Source organism: Abrus precatorius, unplaced genomic scaffold (genome assembly GCF_003935025.1).
Source record: "Abrus precatorius isolate BTA unplaced genomic scaffold, Abrus_2018 Scaffold11, whole genome shotgun sequence".
NCBI classification, from domain to species: domain Eukaryota; kingdom Viridiplantae; phylum Streptophyta; class Magnoliopsida; order Fabales; family Fabaceae; genus Abrus; species Abrus precatorius.
This window is the reverse complement of record NW_020874303.1, coordinates 9,826,731-9,845,716: the sequence shown is the minus strand read 5'-3', so window position 1 is coordinate 9,845,716 and position 18,986 is coordinate 9,826,731. Positions and strand designations below refer to the sequence as shown.

At 37.2% G+C, this 18,986-nt stretch overlaps 1 protein-coding gene across 1 annotated transcript; it reads right to left on the bottom strand.

The window, feature by feature from the left end:
* Window positions 1–1,933: 1,933 nt before the first annotated feature.
* On the bottom strand, window positions 1,934–2,371 carry LOC113855604. The gene has a single exon (XM_027487235.1). It carries the CDS (start codon window positions 2,369–2,371, stop codon window positions 1,934–1,936), a length of 438 nt encoding a protein of 145 aa, XP_027343036.1.
* Between the last annotated feature and the right edge of the window lie 16,615 nt (window positions 2,372–18,986).

The window sequence follows — 18,986 nt, the reverse complement described above, 5'->3', positions numbered from 1 at the left end:
TCCTCTCCGTTTGACCGTCGATCTATGGGTGATACATCGAACTAAGCTTCATCTTAGTGCCTAATGCCCTTTGCAAGCTCTCCCAAAACTTCGAGGTAAACCTCGGGTCCCTATCAGACACTACACTCGTTGACACTCCATGCAACCTGACTATCTCCCGCACATATAATTCCGCTAACCTCTCTAACTTATACTTCATGTTAATCGGGAGAAAGTGTGCAGCCTTAGTCAACCGATCCACTATGACCTAAATGACATCATGATTGTTCCTGGTCCTATTTCCACTCAGGGATCTCCAACGGTTGCAGCAACCCAGGTGGACGCTGGTGCTCTACCTTCGCCTTCTGGCAAGTTAGGCATCTAGCTACATATTCAGCTACATCTATTTTCATTCCATTCCACATAAAACTCTTCCAAAGATTCTGATACATTTTGGTTGCACCGGGGTGAAAACTCATCCTACTCTTATGCGCTTCCTCAAGTATCATTTGTTTCAGCTCATCCACTTGAGGAATGCACACTCGATTTTGAAACTTAATCACCCCGTTCTCATCACAATGGAACTCCAAATCCTTGCCCTCATTCTTCTGTCTCATCATATCTTGTAGAAAGGCATCTCTCTGCTACACATCTTGGACATACACTAGGAAGTCGTTGTGAATTGTTGTCGCTTCAAGCTACAAGCTTCCCGGCCTCACCTCTATGGCCAAATTCATGTCTCGAAATTTCTCAATCAGCTCCATCTCTTTTATCATCATTGCTGCCACGTGTAATGACTTCCGGCTCAAAGTGTTGGCCACCACATTTGCCTTGCCGGGGTGGTAAGACAAAGTGAAATCGTAGTCCTTGAGGAATTTCATCCATCTCCTCTTCTGCATGTTCAGTTCTCTCTAATCAAAGAGATATTTCAAACTCTTGTGGTCACTGAACACCTTAAACCTTACTCCATATAGGTAATGCCTCCATACCTTAAAAGCAAAAACCACCGCCGCTAACTCCAAGTCATGAGTTGGATAGTTGACTTCATACGTGCGTAACTGTCTTGAGACAAAGGCCACCATTTGTCCGTCTTGCATAAGAATACACCCAAGTTCTTGCCCGAACGCATCACAATACACGTTGAATTTATGCTCCAGATTGGGCAAGACTAACATAGGTGCTGAAGTCAACCTTATTTTCAGCTCCAAGAAACTAACTTCACCCCCTTGGTCCATTTAAACTCTTTTCCTTTACAGGTCAGCTTCGTTAAGGGCAATGCTATCTTGGAAAATCCTTCAATGAACTTCCAATAATAGCCTGCTAGTCCTAGGAAACTGCGGACCTCAATCACATTTGTTGGCCTTGGCCACTCAGCCATTACTTCCACCTTTACAGGGTCTATCATGATCCCTTCTTTCGACACTACATGTCCCAAAAACTGAACCTCTGATAGCCAGAATTCGCACTTGGAGAATTTTGCATACAATTGTCTCTCCTTCAGAATCTGCAGAATGATCCTCAAGTGTTCGGCATGCTTTTCCTGAGTCTTCGAATAAATCAGGATGTCGTCGATGAACACCACCATAAACTTATCTAAAAATTCATGAAAGATCCTGTTCATGTAATCCATGAACATCGTAGGCGCATTAGTCACTCCAAACGGCATCACAAAATACTCGTAGTGATCATACCGCGTTCTGAACGCCGTCTTGGGCACATCCTCATCCTTTACCCTGATCTGATGATACCTTGACCTCAAGTCAATCTTAGAAAATAATACAACTCCCCTTAACTGGTCCATCAAATCATCGATCCTCGGAAGCGAATACTTGTTTTTAATCGTCACCTTGTTCAGCTGTCGGTAGTCCACACACATTCTCATGCTTCCATCCTTCTTTTTCACCAAGAGCACTGACACTCCCCATGGTGACACGTTTGGTCTTACAAATCACTTTTACAACAAATCCTCTACTTGCTTCTTGACCTCTGCCAACTCCATTGGTGACATCCTATGTGGTGCCACAGAAATCAGGCTTGCTCCTGGAATGAGGTCAATGACAAACTTTATCTCCCTCTCGAGTGGTAACTCAGAAACCACTTCAGGGAAAACTTCCAAGAAGTCCTTCACCACCAGAATATACTCTGGCTCTACCACGCTTTTGGCCTCCATCGAGAATATGATCATAAAGGCCTTGGCATTTACTGCGTTCTCCCATACACCTTGACTTAACAGTCTCAGAATTTCTGACATCAATGCACCAAAGATAAGTGCCTTCTCTCTACAATCCAATGACACATGGTTGGCAGCAAGCCAATCCATTCCCAAGATTACATCCAATTGAGAAAGAGGCAAACAAATCAAGTTTACCTCAAACTCCCTACCATGCACCATTATTGAACATCCTAACCACACTTACGATGTTACAACCGGCTTACCCTTAGCGGTAGTCACCACAACATTAAATGACAGTTCAGTCACATACAAATTCAGGCTCTTCACACAATCCACAGATACAAATGAGTGCGTAGCACCTGAGTCAAACAACACATCGAGCAATTAGCCTTTAATAATGCATTTACCTTGAATCAGCTCCTCAGACTATGAAGCCTCTGCCCCGCTCATAGCAAAGACCCTACTAGGAATGTTTGGTTTCGGTCCTGTACTTGGCCCCATGCTCTCTCTTGATTTTGGTCTCTGAGCTATACTTGAACTGCCACTCCTCTTAGCAGCCCAACACACATTGGCAGTATGCCTTGACTTCCCATAGTTGTTACAAGTCGTCCGTGGCTATAGGCAGTCCTTCACCATGTGTGGTCCTCCACACCTGAAGCATTTAAACGGTCCTCTGAAAGAGCCTGTTCTTGAGCAAGAGCCAGAGCCAGTACCATTGCTCCTCTCCTGAGATGAAGTCTCTCTGGAATGTGAATGACTAGAACCCAAATACGGCCGCTTGGAGAATCTAGGGGGTCTTCTATCTTGCCGGACTGGCCCGGCTCCCTTATTGTCCGTTGTCTTCCCCCTTGAGTTAGCTTCAAAGATTCTACTCTTGCTTACCATAGTGGACAAGTCTGTCAGCTAGAACACACTGACTGTAGCTCAGATGTCTGGCCTCAGCCCGTGCTCGAACTGAGCACACAAGTCCTCCTCACCATCCCCATGTGGGTAGTGAGACCAGTACCTCCCACTGTCATGCTTCCTTGCTTCAGCTTAAGAAATTCACAGGCCTTTTGATTCCTCAGATCCCGGGGAAAGTAATTCCCTAAGAAAATTGCCTTGAAGGTATCCCATTGAATGTAGCCACCCTCTTGTGGCAATGTCTGACCTGTAGGAAAATTGCCTTGAAGGTCTCCCATTGAATGTAGTCACCCTCTTGTGGCAATGTCTGACTGGCACAATAAGTAGGTGGCATAGCTTACCTTCTCAACATCTGCCAACCACCTCTGAGCACCCTTAGGGTTGAATCCTCCCTCAAACTTTGGAGGATCGTGCCTAGTGAAAGCAGCTAATCCTCTGTACTCAGCCAGCTCTCCGCCTTGGTTATGCACCAAGGTCTCCAAAATTTGAGCCATGCACTCCATGAGGTCACTAGTATCTCTAGCTCCTCTACCTTTACCAGCCATGCTTACTCTAGCTATAACAAATCAACAAACCACAATTCAAGCCATTAGATCACAACATTTATAATTCAAGTAAACAAAACAAATCAACACTCAGCTTGGACGCTTCAGCCCGTTACCTCAGTCCGGTTTGGATGAACTGCTCTATCCTTAGACACACACTTCCCGGGATCTTCCCAGAAAGTCACCCATCCCATAATTGCTCCAAGTTAAGCACGCTTAACTTTAGAGTTCTTAAATGATATGCCACCAAAAAGTAAATGCATTTTGTTGGTATAGGTAATCCTAATCAATTCCTTTAAGCTATCCTCAACTGTATACACAGTCTCTAGATTCTCCTCTCATTCCGATGTAAGTTTGATTCATTCATGTGCCCTTTACTGCCGAAAACCTACCAGGAGTCGCTACTTGTCCGTGCCCACACTGCACTGATGATCACTCCCCTCCCTCGCCCGGAAGCCTGCCAGGAGCCGCTCATTGTCCATGCTACAATGCACCGGCAATCACTTCCCGCCCTCGCCTAGTGCTTGGGTGTCACATGCCCACCAGCTTCCGTTTGGTTCGTCCTCGAACCACACCGTACTAGGAGAGAGTCCTGCTCTGATACTAAAATTATAACGCCTTAAATTTAATTTTCAAGTAATAATTTCGTAAAATGGGAGTAATGAAATTTTCATTTAATAAAAGATATCATTACAAAGTTTCATAAAATAGTTCAAAACAATAAAGGATTACAATTTATATTAAAGACTGCTACATGACTAATTCAGTTACATCATAGTTTCAAAATACAATCTAAGTCCTATAGCACTTTCAAATCATCACAATCATACCCACCACATATTATCTATCTCAATACATTAGTTCATACATCCTATCTCAATCACATTACAAAACATAGTACATAAACAAGTTTTTAAGCAAAATGAGATAGGGTAGAGTCCCCCCTTACCTCAAATGAAGACCCACACACAAAATCAAAAATGAGAAGGCTCCCCATACAGACTTAGTCCAAAATACACGAAAACTTCTTGTGAGAACCAAGGAAAACTGAGAAATAATAGAATGGTGATGAAAAATCTAAACCCTAACCATTAAAACTTACCACCAAGCTTTCCCCACACAATTTTAAGCTTCAATCTTGCTCCCAAATGGCTTGGAGGCAATTTAATCGGTGAAATAAGGTTTTGGATCGAGAGAATCGAAGGGACCTTGAAGAGAGAAAAGGGAAAATTGTGTCTCCTAAGCCCTAGCCCCTTTAAATCTTCTATGGTCGCAATACTCTCGCTGCAACAAGGGGACGTCGCTGCAGCGACACCCTGTCTCGCTACAGCAAAAATATCAGAGAAAACTGCATCCTGATCTTTGCAGAATCTCGCTACAGCGAGACCCTCTTGCTATAGCGAGACTGTACACAGAAATGCACCACAAATTGTGGCTTTGTCGCTACAGCGAAGGACGACACAGTTTCATGCCTCACGCCAGGGCCCTTTCGCTATAGCGAGAATGTCCTGCAGCAACATCCACACTTAGCCTGCATACACATGCACACACACACACACACACACACACACACACACACACACACATATATATATATATATATATATATATATATATATATATTCAATCTATCCAGTCTAGTCAATTCAATCCATTCACTTCATACATATATAATAAATACACGACACATCAAAGTCCACGTAAACACTTATTTTAATAAACAAACTATATTACAAAATCTGGGGGTGTTACAACGAGAATGTCGTGATTCTGAGGGTATTTAAGGGTTTTTCTGCATGAAAAATCATATTTTCTTACCATTTTATGTTCTATTTTATTTCTCTCAACTTTCACTTCTTCTTTTCAGATAAAACTCCTCAAAACCTTGATTGTTCTTTGAATTTAAGATTGTAGAATCATTCTACATGATTCTAAGTAAAAATGCTATTTTAGGATGTTCTTGATCAGCAACCTCCGTTTAGATCTTCATTTAAGGTAAGGGGAGCTATATTCTATCATTATATGATGTAAGTTATATGTTGAGAGCATGTTTGTGTAGAAATTTTGATGAGGTATTGATGAGTAATAAGCATTAATGTAGAAAGATTGCTACTATGCATATGTTTGATGGTTTGGTTAACTGATTATACTGTGTAAATATGAAATATATGATGAGAAGTATAATATTATAGTTTAATAAGTATGATGAATGTACTGGATGTTAAATGACCTTATTGCTAAGATATGTCTAAAAATGATGAATATGTCAGCGATGAATTGTTTAATGATATAATTATTGAGATCATGAGTTAGTAATGAGCAATATGGAATTAGTCTAGAAGTGCTATTAAGCACGATTTTATGATTAGAATGTGGAATGAATATCAATACTGAATAGATTGGTGTAAATAGTTACAGAGATACACTTGGAGTACAGAGTACGGAGACGATAAGAAAATCTTAGAAAAATGTAGGATGATGAGCGACATTCGCACCTGTGCACATATTATTGTTGAGTGTAAATGCGCCACATAGACTCCTAATTATGCCTTTGCTAAGGGGGTCATGATTGCATACGTATCGTATTGCATGAGCTAACCGGCGACTATTTACATGATTGAGTAAGACCTCGAGAACTGTCAGAAGCATTGAATGACTGTGATCACAGTGCACTGAAAGTGCGTATTTGGAAATGGAATGATAAGAATATATTGAAATTGTGTGAATTTGTATGTTAGGAAGAGAATAATTGATATGTGATATGAAGTGATGATTATTGCATATTTACGATTATAGTAATAAATGATATGATGCAATTGTGTTATGTTTGAAAGGTAGAATAGTTTCTCACCCTTACACCACTCTGCAGGTAGCAAAGATGACAACACATCTCATGCAGATTGATATAGTATATGTTTATGCTAGTAGTAGATTAAATTATGTATTTAGGGAATATAGACGTATTATACATTTACATTTTAGAGTATATTTTAGAAGTATGGAGAGTACACAGTAAAAGTAGTCTATAATTATGCAGTTCCTTTTGATTTCCTAACCAGTGGTCAAATTCATCAATCTCTCAGTTTTTATCTATACCAGGGAATAAAAAGACCTTCTCAGATCATGAATAATGTATTTACTTATCATGATTATGATTTGTTAGGAAGACCTAATAGCTACACATTTGAGAGATTCCCTAGTATAGAGATGGTGGCGGACTCTAGTGACGCCTATCTTGGAGATGACAAATTAACTGTTGAGGACTTGATAAAAATTGAGAGCTAGCATGATATAGATGAATAGTTTTAAGTTGTCAGTATGTGAGATAAAGTATGAACTACTGTAAACTTGATATACTTTGGGATAATGATATGTAAATGCAATATATCAAATTGTAATAGAAATCTTTCAGTATGTAAATATTAATTTGCAGTATATTTCATGCAGTGTATTTTCTTAAATTGTTTTATATACAAATTTACTGTTATGAAAGGTTTTATCTTTGGAAATTTGATTAATTATTAAAAGGAAAAGTTTGGTTATTCTTTCTAAATTTAAACTTAAAATATTTAAGATAAAGAAATGTAAGGCGTTACATATTGATTAATTTACAATTTTCAAAACCCAAAAATCTTATTTGCATTTTTTTAAAAGAAAACCTAAAATTGAATTTGACCGAGAATGTGTCTCCGTGAATCGACCTAGATATAGCTCTATACTACAAAATCTTTAAAAAAAGTTATTTATTTTGATAGCGACTCAGCATCGTCTATCAAATTGGCGCTGTTGGTAGGGATACGTTGTCAGTTTTGATTCGTTTTAGGGTTTATTATTACTTTTTCACGGTTTTGATTCGTAGTCTTAGTTTTAGTTTTTGTTTTGTTTCTATCTCTATATGCGATTTAGTATTCTTTTTCATGTTGCATTAATTTGTTTGTTTAGATGTGTTTATATTTAGTCATTAATAATGTTAAATAGTAAAAAGAAAAAAAATTTGTGTTCTATTACTTGTTAAATTATGCAAGTTATTTTCGTCGTCTATTTCTGTTTTGTTAAATTTTGCTATTTTAATTCATTTAATTTTGAACCTGAAATTCTAAATTTTGTGATTTTTTGAATTTTAAATTTTAAATTTTAAATTTTTGGATAATTGAATTAATAGGATTGCTACAGAATTGTGTGACTTGTAGGGATTTCGGAGAGATTTTGCGTAAATTTTATAGAGATTGAGGAGTAGTGAATAAGGATTCATTGGATTTAGTTTAGATTATATTTTTTTAATATAAAAAATTTTGAATTTTAAATTATTTTTAAATTCAAATTTTAAATTATTTTTAAATTTAAATTTTAAATTATAGTTAAGATTTGGTTAGATTTGATTAGATTAGATTTAGTTTGCTTTGATTTTAAAGATAGGATTATTTTCTTTTTTTTAGATAGATTAGTTTTGAATTTAAATTTTGAAAAAAAAAATTATCTAACCAATTTACTAATTTAAATTTAAATTTTGAATTTTTTTATTTAAATTTTTTTTTTGAAAATAAAATTTAATAAATATTTTTAAAAAATTTAAAAATAATTTTAATTTCTAGTATTTTTTTATTGCACACACTATTATAATTTATTTGGTTGATTTTTATTTTTATTTTTATTTTCTTTTTTCTTTTTTTTCCTTGCACAATTTTATTATTTGATTTGTAGAAGGTTTGTTTGTTCCCTCACACACCACTAATCATGCATAACATGAGTGAGGCCCTGTACCCGGGTATGAGTAAACTTTAGGTTTAGAGAAGTGGTGTAGTGATAGCAATTTGAATATACGTCCTATTTGTCTATCACGAGAACTTCAGTTAGAGCTTATCTTATCTATATAAGTCCCTAGATCTAGTGGACTACTTACTGATTGAGGATAACTTTATGGAATGAATTTTAGCATCCTTAGGCTTATAAACTACCCAAGGTGAGAATGCATGTCAAAAATCAATAGTTAGAACTCTAGGAACTCTGATAAAACACTGTGGGAGCATATTCTTTTATTATCTCGTTACAATTTTTTTCTATTATTATTTTGTGAGTTGCAGAAATTATTGATATTATTTTATTCATTTTACGCTCAGTGCTCAAAATCCCAAATTCCATAATTTAGAACTTTTTTAATTTTTATTTATTTATTTTTATTTATTATTTTTTTAAAAAATTTGATATCTTAAAAAAATCACAATTTTTTTTAAAATATAAATAAATAATTTTAAAAAATTGAAAATAGAGTATTTAGGTTGACTTTGACTTTGACTTTGTTGATCCTGTTGACTTTGACTGATATGCTTCTTGGTGCATGACTAAAACCAATTCTAGTCAATTACTTACATTTGATCTTGAGATTAAACGTACTTGAAACAGGTTGAATAGACTTAAATTGGAAGGTAGTTTGCATAGTCATTATAGTGATACCCTTAATAGTGTTGGTGTGCACTTTAATTGTGATTATTCAGATAGCATATTTGTGGATTCTGATATTATGGTTAATAATCAACACGAAAGGACTCTAAAAGAATTAGTTGCACCAGATGTTACCTACCAACCTTTCAGCATCCACTATCTTGATGTAGACGCTTCATTTGAGTTAAAATCTGGTCTAATCCATTTGTTGCCTATGTTTGTTTAATGGTAGTGCAGGTGAGGACCCTCACAAGCATATGAAGGAGTTTCACATAGTCTGCTCAACAATGAGGCCTCAAGGAGTTTCAGAGGACCATATCAAGTTGAAGGCTTTTTCAATCTCCTTGGATGGTGCAACGAAAGATTGACTATATTACCTGCAGCCAGGGTCTGTCACTTGCTGGATAGACATGAAAAGAATGTTCTTGGAGAAGTTTTTCCTTGCTTCCAGAGCAGCCACAATCAAAAAAGAGATCAATAGCATCAGACAGTTCAGCCAAGAATGCCTCTGTGAGTATTGGGAGAAATTCAAGAAGCTATGCGCAACTTGTCCACACCATCAGATCAGTGACTAGCTGCTCATTCAATACTTCTATGAAGGCCTTGCTCCAATGGAGAGGAGTATGCTTGATGTCGCAAGCGGTAGAGCTTTCATGGATAAGACACTATTTGCAGCTAGAGTACTAATTGACAACATGGCAGAGAACTCCCAACAATTTAATACAAGAGCCATGGCACCAGTGAGAGAGGTGCATAATGTGCAGTAACCTACCCATATGATAGCAAATTCTAGCATACTTGAGAGCAGAATTGAGGAGCACACTACTTTTATGAGATAGCTAGTTGTTACGCAACAAACTATTCCATACGGAGGAGTGTCCAGAGATTGTCATATTTGTTCCTCTATAGATCATACCTCAGACTGTTGTCCTTTGCTGCATGATGGTAGCTAACAAGCTTCTGTCCACAGATCTTTTATTGGAAGACAAGACCAATACAAAGCTTCGAATTTCCAACAACCTCAGAGACAACAACAGTCGTACAGGTTCCAGTAAAAATCTCATAATCCTGCCTTCAATGATCATTCAAATATGAGATACGATACCTCTGAGTAGCAGCAACAACAACAAACTAGCCAAACAAGTAATGGCTATAAACTACCCTCTGTAAGGCAGCAACAAACACAATAAAATTCTGAGTCTTCGTTGGAGTATTTGGTTAAACAAATGGCCAAAAGCAATCTAAAATTCCAACAGAATGTCAATACTTCCATTCAAGACCTGCAGATACAGATTGGCCAACTTGCTACCACTGTAAACTAATTCAAGTCTCAAGGTTTTGGATAACTCCCATCTCAACTAGAAGTTAATCTCAAAAATGTGAGTGTCATAATATTGAGAAGTGGGAAGTAGCTGTCAGATAACTAGAAAGATAAAGAAGAGACATAGAAGCAGCAAAACACAAAGCAACAAACTGCCCTTAGCAGTTCAGCAATTGTGCAGAAACTACCTTTCCCCTTTCCGAACAGAATAGCCAAGCCAAGGCCACCAACAGACTTTGATAAAGAGCATTTTGAGACATTCAAAAGAGTAGAAGTGATAAAACAAATTCCAAAATATACAAAGTTCCTTAAAGAATTATGCCCTAACAAGAGGAGACTAAAAGGGGATGAGAGAGTCAGCATGGGGAGAAATGTGTCAGCCCTCATACAACCCAATCTACCACAGAAGTGCAAGGATCTTGGCACTTCTACTGTCCCTTGTACTATTGGGAATTTTACCTTCAGCAGTTATTACTTGATCTTAGTGCTTCCATAAATGTGATGCCTACATCAATTTACAGGTCTCTGAACCTCAGCCCTCCGAAGAAAACTGGTGTAATTATTCAACTGGCAAACAGGAGCATTGCATTCCCTACTGGAGTAGTAGAAGACGTGCTAGTGAGAGTGGATAAGTTGATATTCTCTGCTGATTTCTACATTCTTAACAGGTCAGAAGAGTCCAACATGCCTAAACTCATCCTTGGTAGACGATTCCTGAAAATAGCAAGGACAAAATTTAATGTACACTCATGAATTTTATCCATGGAGTTAGGAGACAATGTTGTGCAGTTCAACATCTTTGAGGTCATGAAGCATCCATTAGAGCTGCATAGTGCATTTTATATAGATATTATTGATGTTTTAATTGAGGTTTGTACTGATTTTTTCTGAAATTTCTAGCTGTACATGAACTGTAAGAGATTTGTGTAAAGTTTGTGCTAAAATAGATGCATATTTAATACCTAATGATATTTCATATGATGCAGTAGCAGGTTTGGGAAGCTCTAGCTTGATTACAACAAGTACACATACCCTTGAACCTGCCCAGATACATGTTGCAGAATTAGACTTCTCCACCAGGACACTTTCCTCTATTATGCAGCCACCTACACTTGAACTGATGCTTTTGCCCAAGCACTTAAAGTATGCATTTTTAAAAGCTAATAACAAGCTGTCAGTGATCATTTCAGCATATTTAGATGTTGCACAAGCAAGCAATTGGGTGAAATTTGGCAAACATTCCAGGAATTAGTCCATCCACTTGTATGCACAGAATTTTGATGGATGAAGATGCAAAACTTATGAGACAGCCCCAAAGAAGGCTAAATCTGGCTCTTTGAGGTGGTGAAGAAAGAAGTTAGCAAACTGTTAGCTGTTGGCATGATATACTCGATCTCCGATAGCAAGTGGGTGAGTGCAATCTATGTTATACCCAAGAAAACTGACATAATAGTCACAAAGAACTAGTTTGATAAGTTGATTTTGACCAGAATTTAGAATGGGTGGCGAGTCTGTATTGATTATAGGAAGTTGAATTAGGCCACTTGCAAAGACCACTTTCCCTTACCTTTTATTGATCAGGTCTTGGAGCAAATAGCAGGGAAATCCCATCACTGCTTTTTAGACAAATTTTCTGGTTACTTTCAAATACACATAGCCCCAAAGGATCAGCATAAGACCACCTTCACTTGTCCTTTTGGTACCTTTGTTTATAGACGGATGCTATTCGGACTATGTAATGCGCTTGGCACTTTTTAGAGGTGTATGATTAGCATCTTTGCAGACTTCTTAGAGATCTCACTTGAAGTATTCATGGACGACTTTACTGTTTATGGGTCTTCATTTGATGCATGTTTAGATAGCTTATCTAGAGTATTAGAGAGGTGCATACAGTTCAATTTGGTTTTAAATTATAAGAAATGTTATTTTATGGTGACCAAAGGGACTATATTCGGGCATGTAGTGTCAAGTAGGGGTATTGAGACTGATAGAGCCAAGATTGATGTAATTGTTTCTTTACCTTACCCCACTTCTGTGAAAGAAGTGCGCTCTTTTCTTAGCCATGCAGGTTTCTATAGACGTTTCATCAAGGATTTCAATAGAATTGCGTCCCCATTATCCACCTTTTTGCAGAAATATGCTGATTTCATCTTTGATCAGACCTGCAAGGCTGAAGAGGCACTTCACTTCTACTTCTATCATTTAGCCTCAGAGTTGGGAGATTCTGTTCGAGGTTATGTGTGATACTTCAAACTTTGCAGTTGGTATTGTCCTTGATCAGAAAGTGGAGAAGCAACCTATGTCATAGCCTATGCTTCTCGCACATTGGATAAAGCACAAGCAAACTACACCACTACAGAAAAAGAACTTTTAGCCATTGTTTTTGCTTTAGATAAATTTCGTTCATATTTTCTTGGCTCTAAAGTAATTATTTTCTCTGATCATGCAGCTTTGAGACTAATTCGCTGGATGCTTCTTTTGCAAGAGTTTGACATTAAGATCAAAGATAGAAGTGGTGAGGAGAACTTAGTAGTAGACCATTTGAGTAGAATCCAGCAACCACTTGAGGATCTCCCCTATTAGAGACACCTTTCCAGATGAGCAATTTTACCACATTTGAAGGCATGATCCTTGGTATACAGTGTAACACCCTCTTCTCATTTTCTGTAAATTATGTTTATGTAATATTGAGTTGCATTAGAGTGCATTTAGATGTGAGTTTGGAGGATTTTAGAGGAACTTTAGTGCAGTAGATCTCGCTCAGGCGAGATTGAGCTTGCAGAAATATCTTGCTGCAGAGCTATCTCGCTCAGGTGAGATAAGATAAATGTCGCCCAACTGTCACCTCGCTTAGACAAGAGTGATCTCGCTCAAGCGAGCTGAGAATCTCGCCTAGGCGAGATGGGTCACTCAGGCAAGGATCCATAGGAGGAATGGCATGCTCTCTGGACACCATCTCGCTCATTCAAGCAAGCATATCAAAAAATACTGGGCAAGACCACTGTCTGCATATCTCGCTCAGGCAAGATGCTCATCGCTCAACCGAGAACGCATGGGGCTGAGAGGTATTTAAGAGATTCTCGCATAAGAAATTCATTCTATTTCAAACTCACGTCCCTTTCTCAAGTTTTCTCTAAACTCTTTTTTTCTTTCACTCAGATAAAAGCCTTAGAAACTTCAATTTCTCTTCATAATCACGCTTGGACATCAAAGCTAAGTGATTCTAAGTAAGTTTCTTTGGATTAAACTTGAGTTTTCCCCATTATTTTCATGTTCTTGTTTCTTATAGATATCTCTTGGTTCAGGAGAACTTCCAATAGTTGACTCTCGAACTTTTCAATATATCTCTGTGAGCTCATCTTTGAGGTAAGGAAAGCTCTATTTTATCTTTCTATTATAGTATTTATGTTGAGCTCATAGAGTACTGTTATGTGAATATGGTATGAGAATAGATGAGTATGATATATGTTGTGTTGAGTATGGTTAAAAAGATACTTGTTTGATTATTTAGACTATTCGATTGCTTGGGTTAAGTGGTTGATATGTGTGTATATGTATTACATGATGAGTACTTAATGTGGAAGAAGATTAAATTTGCTGAATGATTATCATGAGATTTTATGAAATATATATATTTGAGTAAAATGGTATATTGGAATGATATTGATATGAAATGGACTGGAATGAAATTAGTCTGGAAGTGCTTTACTAAGCATGATCTTATTAGTGGGAAGAAAGGATAATTCAATGACTCTAAGAGTCCAATATGGATCGAATCTAGTGTAAATAGTTACAGAGATATACTGGGGGTATAGAGTTTAGAGACGATGAGAATCTTAGGGAAACGTAGGGTGATGAGCGACATTCGCGTATGTGTTGTACACACTCTTTCTAAGAGTGAATGCGTCACATGGCCTCACACTCATTTTCTGACTAGACTCCTAACTATGCCTTTGCTAAGGGGCCTGATTATTGTACATGTTGTATCCATGTACATGGCATGCTAACCGATGACTATTTACCTAGTTGAGTAAGACCTTGAGAAGTGCTGGAGGCATCGATATTTGTGATCATAGTGCATTGGAAGTGCGCGTTGGAATGAGAGAAAGGAAAATAAATGATAAATTATTAAATGTTATGTGTGGTGTGAATATGTTTGCAAATATGAATTTATGAAATTGAATGTTATATGTATGTTTATATCATGATTATATACTAAATATTTATAAAGGATAGAATGGATGCTCATCTTTACTAAAATTTCAGGGAATTAGGATGACGGAGCCTCAGGGAAGAATTAGACTAGTAAATAGTTCTGTACCTTTTAGGTTAAATTATATATTTAATGAGTATTAGAGAATAAATTATTTTAAATTTGTTGTACTCTTAGAAGACGAACCTAGGAATTTTATTATGATAGAAATGGATTTCTCTTGTTGTATTCCTTTTGACTTCCCTAGGAGTAGAATACACCAGACACTCTGTGTATATATGTATAGAAGTACTGTTAGGAGTCCGGCAGCCCTCACTTATCTATTCACCTACTATAACCACGACTCTCTCGGAAGACTGTCCAGATGTACCTTTGAGTGCATCACTGGCACAGAGGTCAAAGTTAATTCAAGTGATCTCCAGCTGGGATCAGACGAGGATATGAATTCAAAAGACTTAGCTAAGATAGAGAGCTGGCACGGAGTGGATGAGTAGGACCTGTCTTTAGTAGGTGGTTTTGAGGAAGACTGCTTTGGGACTTGTATATTGTAACGCCCCTAATTTTGTAATATTAATTATTGTTATTTATATAAATCTAAATGCATATATATGTGTGTACAAGTGTAAATGAATGTTATGAATTTACCTTGGATGCTTCATGATGGTGTTTTGTGTGTAATGAGTATGAATATATGTGCATATATATATATGTTGGGGATGTGTGGATGTATATACGTATATGCATGACTGGATAGGGCTGAAATGGGCTAAGTGCCTAAGTGCAGGGCGTGATACTGGGCTGTTCTCGCTGCAGCGAGAGCGCCCTGGGAGAAAGGACTGAAACTGTCACCTTCTCACTGTAGCAAGAGACGTCTCGTTATAGCGAGAAAGCAACAGTTTGGGGTGCATTTCTAGGTGCAGTCTCGCTGTAGCGAGAGGGTCTCGCTATAGCAAGATTCTGTAGAAACCAGAGTGCAGTTTTCTCTGACTTTTTTCGCTGTAGCGAGAGGGTGTGTCGCTGAGAAATATAATGTGGGCCATGTGCCGTGATTTGTGAACATTATGTGTGTTGACCCAAACTTGATGGATGTGGATTGTATGTAAATGTTGCATGATAGATGAATATTGGCTCTATGCCATGTGATGTGAAATGAATATGGGCCTAGTGCCGTGTATTTGAATGCAATATGGGCCGTGTGCCGTGTGTAAGCATCATCATTGCATGCGTGAATGGAATATGTGTGTGAATGGGCGTATTAGCGCCGTTGTGATGTGTTGTGAATGGTTCAGCGATACACTGGGGTGTGAAAGATGAGAATGGTAGGAATACCTTGGAGAGGAGAGAGTGGTGGTGAAACCGACTGCAGAACGGGTGCACCACAGGCCACACGCTCTCTTCCTGACTAGACCTCTGACCACTATCCTTGTTGAGCGACCCGTGACTGCCCACGTGGTATCCGTGAGGCGGGGGTAACCAGCGACCATTCATGGTATAAATATGTGGTCACAGTACTATAGTAAGTGTGGCTGGTATGCGTATGCATGGATTTGTGTTTTGTACTTATGGATGTGAATTGTTGTCTGTGATTGTGTTTGTTGAATGTATTGGGAAGGTTCTGGAGGTGAGACTCTATGTTAATTGTGTGTTTTAGGTAGTGTCGAGTACTCATCCTTACATTCATTTTTCAGATAATCAAGACGATCAGCACCAGACTCAGTGAAGGAATGTAACTAAACTAGTCTTGTAGCAGTCATTTGATATTAATTTGTAACCCTTCCCTTATTTTAAAGTATTTTATGAAAATTGGTTACTTGAATTTGTGAAATTCTTATTGAATTGAAATTAAATTTAAGGTGTTACATATATTTTATGAATTGCAAATATTATAGATATATATATATATATATATATATATATATATTATTGTAAATCTTATTTATTTTGACAAACAGTTGTAATATTTAAAGTTGAAATATGTACTGGATATACAGGTTTCTTATGAAGACTTCTACATTATAGTTATAACATTTATTTACTCTTTTCAATTTCCATTAATATTGTTATGTCAATATTGCAAATTATTAAAATTTTGAGTAAGTTGCTATATAAATTCATAGAATTATAGAAAGAAATATATCATTTCAATTTATTAAAATAAAATTTATACATTGTACAAATTTTTGAATTATTTGGCTACAAAGGAGATTCCGTTACACTTTTCCAAAGCTCAGGCTGCCAAGCTAAAGAGTGATTTCAAATACTACATTTGAGATGATCTATACTTGTGGAAGATGTGCAATGACAAGGTTATTAGACGATGTGTGCCTGAACCTGAGTTCCAGTCTGTGCTTAGATTTTGCCATTTCGTGGCTTATGGTGGAGACTTTGGACCTCAGCATACAGCCCGAAAGATCTTAGATTATGGACTATATTGGCCTACCATATTCTATGATGCACACAACTTCTATAAGACATGCAAGCAATGCCAAAGGACTGGGAATATCTCGCGCCAGAATAAGATACCCCAACTACCTCTCCTTTTTTGTGAGGTGTTTGATGTATGGGATATAGATTTTATGGGTCCCTTTCCTGTTCCATTTGGCTATTCCTATATTTTGTTAGCAGTAGACTATGTCTCCAAGTCGGTGGAGGCAAAGACCACTCATACTGATGATGCTCGTGTTGTTATAGATTTTGTGAAATCACATTTTTTGCAGGTTTACATTTCCCAGAGCATTAATTATTGATCAGGGATCACACTTTTGCAATCTTACAATGGATGCCTTACTTTGAAAGTTTGGGGTTATGCAGAGTTTCCACACCATACTACCCCTAGACTAACAGACAAGCAGAGATCTCTAATCGAGAAATAAAGCAAATCCTAGAGAAGACTGTCCAACCCAATAGGAAGTATTGGAGTCTGTGCTTGGAGGAAGCTTGTGGGCTTATAGGACCGCCTACAAAACACCCATAGGAATGTTTCCTTATCATGTTGTTTTTGGCAAGGCATGTCATTTACCAGTAGCAGTATAGCATAAGGCATTTTAGGCGATCAAGCAATGTAATCTGGATAGGGGCAGGTGGCTCATATAGGAAGCTTCAATTACAAGAGTTGAAGGAGATTCTTAGAGAAGCATATGAGAACTCCAACATTTACAAGGAGCGAACCAATGTTTTTTATGATAAGCTAATAGGGCGTAAAGAGTTTCACATTGGTTAAAAAGTCCTGTTATATAATTCTAGACTTAAGTTAATGCTTGGAAAATTGAGATCTAGATGGGATGGTCCCTTTCTTGTTGTTAATGTTTTTTCTTATGGTGTTATTGAACTACAGGATATGGAATCTCAAAGAAGCTTCAAGGTTAATGGGCATCGGCTCAATGTTTTTCATGAGAACTTGTCGAAAAATGCACAAGAGGAGGCCACTTTTGAATTGGCCACCTACCCCGATTAATAGGGAGTTTTCTTACCTCTCTCTCACTTATTGGGTTGCTTGAATTGTCCTTATGCTTATTGTGTTTCCATTGAGGATAATCTTAATTTCAAGTGTGAGGTATTATGTTTTTAGTGTGTACATAATCTATACAAGTGATTATTTCAGGGCTTTGACGGATTGATTGAATAATTCTTTGATTTGATAAGTGGACTTTGATATCTTGTGTGTTGGTGTATTTGTGATAGAATATATACCTTGTGAGGTTTTGAACTACATAAATGACAATATCATGTCATTTTACTTTCGTTCATTGTGTGATTGAACTCATGGTTGTATGACACTAGAACTTGCCTTAAGCCTTTTCGAGACTATATTTTCATATGCTTGCATTAACATGATAGAGACATCATTTTCTTCTTGCAAACTACTAGCCAAAAAGCCAACCTTGCATTATTTCCATTGTTTGAGCCCCTTTGAGACTAATTGACCTATTTCTTGTGATCCTATTTCATTTCAAGGCAAAGGCATAAAACAATAACATGACCTAACCTTAAGGGATACAAGAACTTTGGAATTGTTTTGAGAATGATCATAGAAATAAGTGCGGAGGAGATGACCTTAGAAAATGCAAGAGAAAATAAAAATTAGTTCCTTTAAAAAAAAAGAGAAGGAGAAATAAAGAAAAAGAGAAAAAATAAAAAGTAAGCAATAAAAAGGAAAATGAGCATTGGATGGCTAGCAAAAGTAAAAGATGATTGTTTTTGGATTGTATTACATTATATCTTTGTTTAGAGGATTTACTTTCATGCTTACTTTTTTTAGATTCATTCCTCATTGTTTTTATATCCTCTTTAGTTTTAGCTTGATTACCTTTGTAATTTTTTCACCTTCACCATGCCCCTTTATAACCTAACAAAGTCCTTTTGATTTTTGTGTGAATTCTAGTGGAGAAGTAGGCAATGGGCAATCTTATGGTT

Bases quoted from the DNA above. Each gene is read 5' to 3' on its own strand.
- LOC113855604 (XM_027487235.1), bottom strand. From the start codon at position 2,371: ATGGTGCATGGTAGGGAGTTTGAGGTAAACTTGATTTGTTTGCCTCTT.